Source organism: Elephantulus edwardii, unplaced genomic scaffold (assembly GCF_000299155.1).
Source record: "Elephantulus edwardii isolate Elephantulus edwardi_28Jun2011 unplaced genomic scaffold, EleEdw1.0 scaffold00002, whole genome shotgun sequence".
Lineage (NCBI taxonomy): Eukaryota > Metazoa > Chordata > Mammalia > Macroscelidea > Macroscelididae > Elephantulus > Elephantulus edwardii.
In genome coordinates, this window is record NW_006399752.1 from 25,942,205 (window position 1) to 25,944,307 (window position 2,103).

General features: G+C 47.3%; 1 protein-coding gene across 2 annotated transcripts in view; it reads left to right on the top strand.

The window, feature by feature from the left end:
• Positions 1-32: 32 nt before the first annotated feature.
• CDK19 (cyclin-dependent kinase 19) overlaps positions 33-2,103 on the top strand; it is a 237,197-nt gene continuing 235,126 nt past the window's right edge. For both annotated transcript variants that reach the window (XM_006879039.1, XM_006879040.1), the window contains exon 1: positions 33-160. In XM_006879039.1, coding sequence (XP_006879101.1) covers positions 33-160 — 128 coding nt within the window. The remainder of the gene's footprint in view (positions 161-2,103) is intronic.

The window sequence follows — 2,103 nt, forward strand, 5'->3', positions numbered from 1 at the left end:
GCGTCCCAGTGCCTCTATGGGGGAAGCAGACAATGGATTATGATTTCAAGGCGAAGCTGGCGGCGGAGCGGGAGCGGGTGGAGGATTTGTTTGAGTACGAAGGGTGCAAAGTGGGACGCGGCACCTACGGGCACGTCTACAAGGCGAGGCGGAAAGATGGGTAAGAGCAGGGGCAGGGGAAGTAGGGTTGCTTTGCCCGCGATCGGGCGGGATGGGTGGGTGGGAGCGCAATCAGACTTTTCCTGAAGGGCGAGGCGGAGGTGGTCGTGGAGCCGCGTCCCGTGGTGGACTCCGAGGAACGCACCGTCTGCCTGTCTTCTCACCCCCTCGCGGTCCCCTCGCGCCCTTCGATCTCCCGCGGCGTAGCCCGGTCGGGGGGCTGTCGGTCTCATCCCGAAGGGTGCTCCTCGTGCGTGGAGCAGGCGGCGACAGGAGTTGGGACCGCGGCTAGAGGTGGAGTTGGTGGGGTCTGGTCTCCTGGGAAGACGCGGAGGGCGGGGAGAGTTCCGCGCCGAGTTGCCGCTCTGGCCCTGTGACGGTGGTGGTTGAACTTCCAATCGGCTCTGTCCCTCCTGGGGGCGGTGGTTTGAAACCTCGCGGTGAAACCCGTCGGGCGGCTGGCTGACCGTCGGGGTCTCCACCAGCCTCCTTGGAGGGGGTCTGACCTGGGGGGTCTGAGAGTCTCAGCCACCACCTCTGCCTCTGGGACCTGCCTGCCGGGGTTGTCTTTTACGTGCCTATCTCGACCCTTCCGCATCTTCCCCTGTTTCATTCACGTTGTCATTCTGACTCCCACACTTTCCCTTAAACATCCTAAGAGATTATCCACATTTTACCAGCGAGAATGTAAGCAGTCTTCCATATTCTCTGGCACCTCTTCCCCCCCCCCCCACACACACACTTTGCAGTATGCTCACATCCTCTCCTTCATCATCCCTCTGTGAGTACATGCCCAGGTTTACCTAGATTAACAAGAACGACCTATGGCGTGACAGAGCAGGGTGTGAACCTTTGTTTTTCTAGGAGTGAGGGAGAATGATAGGAGTGAGCCCCTTGGGAATGCCCTACCGAATTTTTTTCTTGGAAGATGAGCTGGACAGTCTGTTACAAATGAGGACAGGTGGAACGAGCTCTATAAAGAGTAGGTTTAAGCCATTTGTTACTGCTGGTCTCATCCTTGCAGAAATTCCTTTACCCCAGGTTTAAGAAATACACGCTTACGCTCTATGAAGATAATCAAACTGTAGAGAGAATTGGAGGATCATAGAGGAACATTTTTAAAAAGCTGAATATCAGCTATATATACTGACAGTTGTAAAATTTGAAGGGCTTCTTATCGTCCAGCACATGGTTTAGGATCAAAGAGCATAGTTAGGATGTGTACACACGTGCTCAAGCGTTAATTTAATAAAGAACAGAATAAAATGTATTTTTGTAACGTTTTGGAGACATTGCTTGCTAGTTTTAACATTCTGAGTCTAGACTTGGGTTATTGGTGTCAAGAATTTGCCATGCAAAATTTCAAAAATACTTTCTGTGAAAGTACATTGGAAAATGACACAACACTATTCCAGGTGGTTTTAAATTATTAAGTGTTATTTTTCCTTTGTTATGCCTAAACAGGCTGTTTAGTACTCAATTATTTGAAAACTTTATTATAATTCTTTTGAGCTAATTACCAGGTGTTCTTGAGTGAGTGTCATGGAATGTGAGGTACTATAATTAAAGGTGTATTTAGTTGTTGAAATAATTGACTCTACTTGTTTTTTTTTCTTTTTTCTACTTGTTATACTGGTGTTGCTGTGGGAGTCTTAACCAAATTATTTTATGGGACAAGCACATTAAGTTTTCCTATTTGGGCATTGGTGTTAGAAAATAAGTCAAAACGTTTCTTTCACAGTTTACTCGATAACTTCGTAGTCTACTTGATCAAGAATTTTAAAATGTATTTTGGATGGGTTAAAATAGGCCTTTAAATAATTTATGAGAAAAGTCTAAAATATTGCTTCTGAATTATGTTTGGGTAGCATAGCTTACAGCCCAAAACGTTGTTGTTGTTGTTATGTGCCATCAAGTCGCTTGCGACTCATAATGACCCTATGT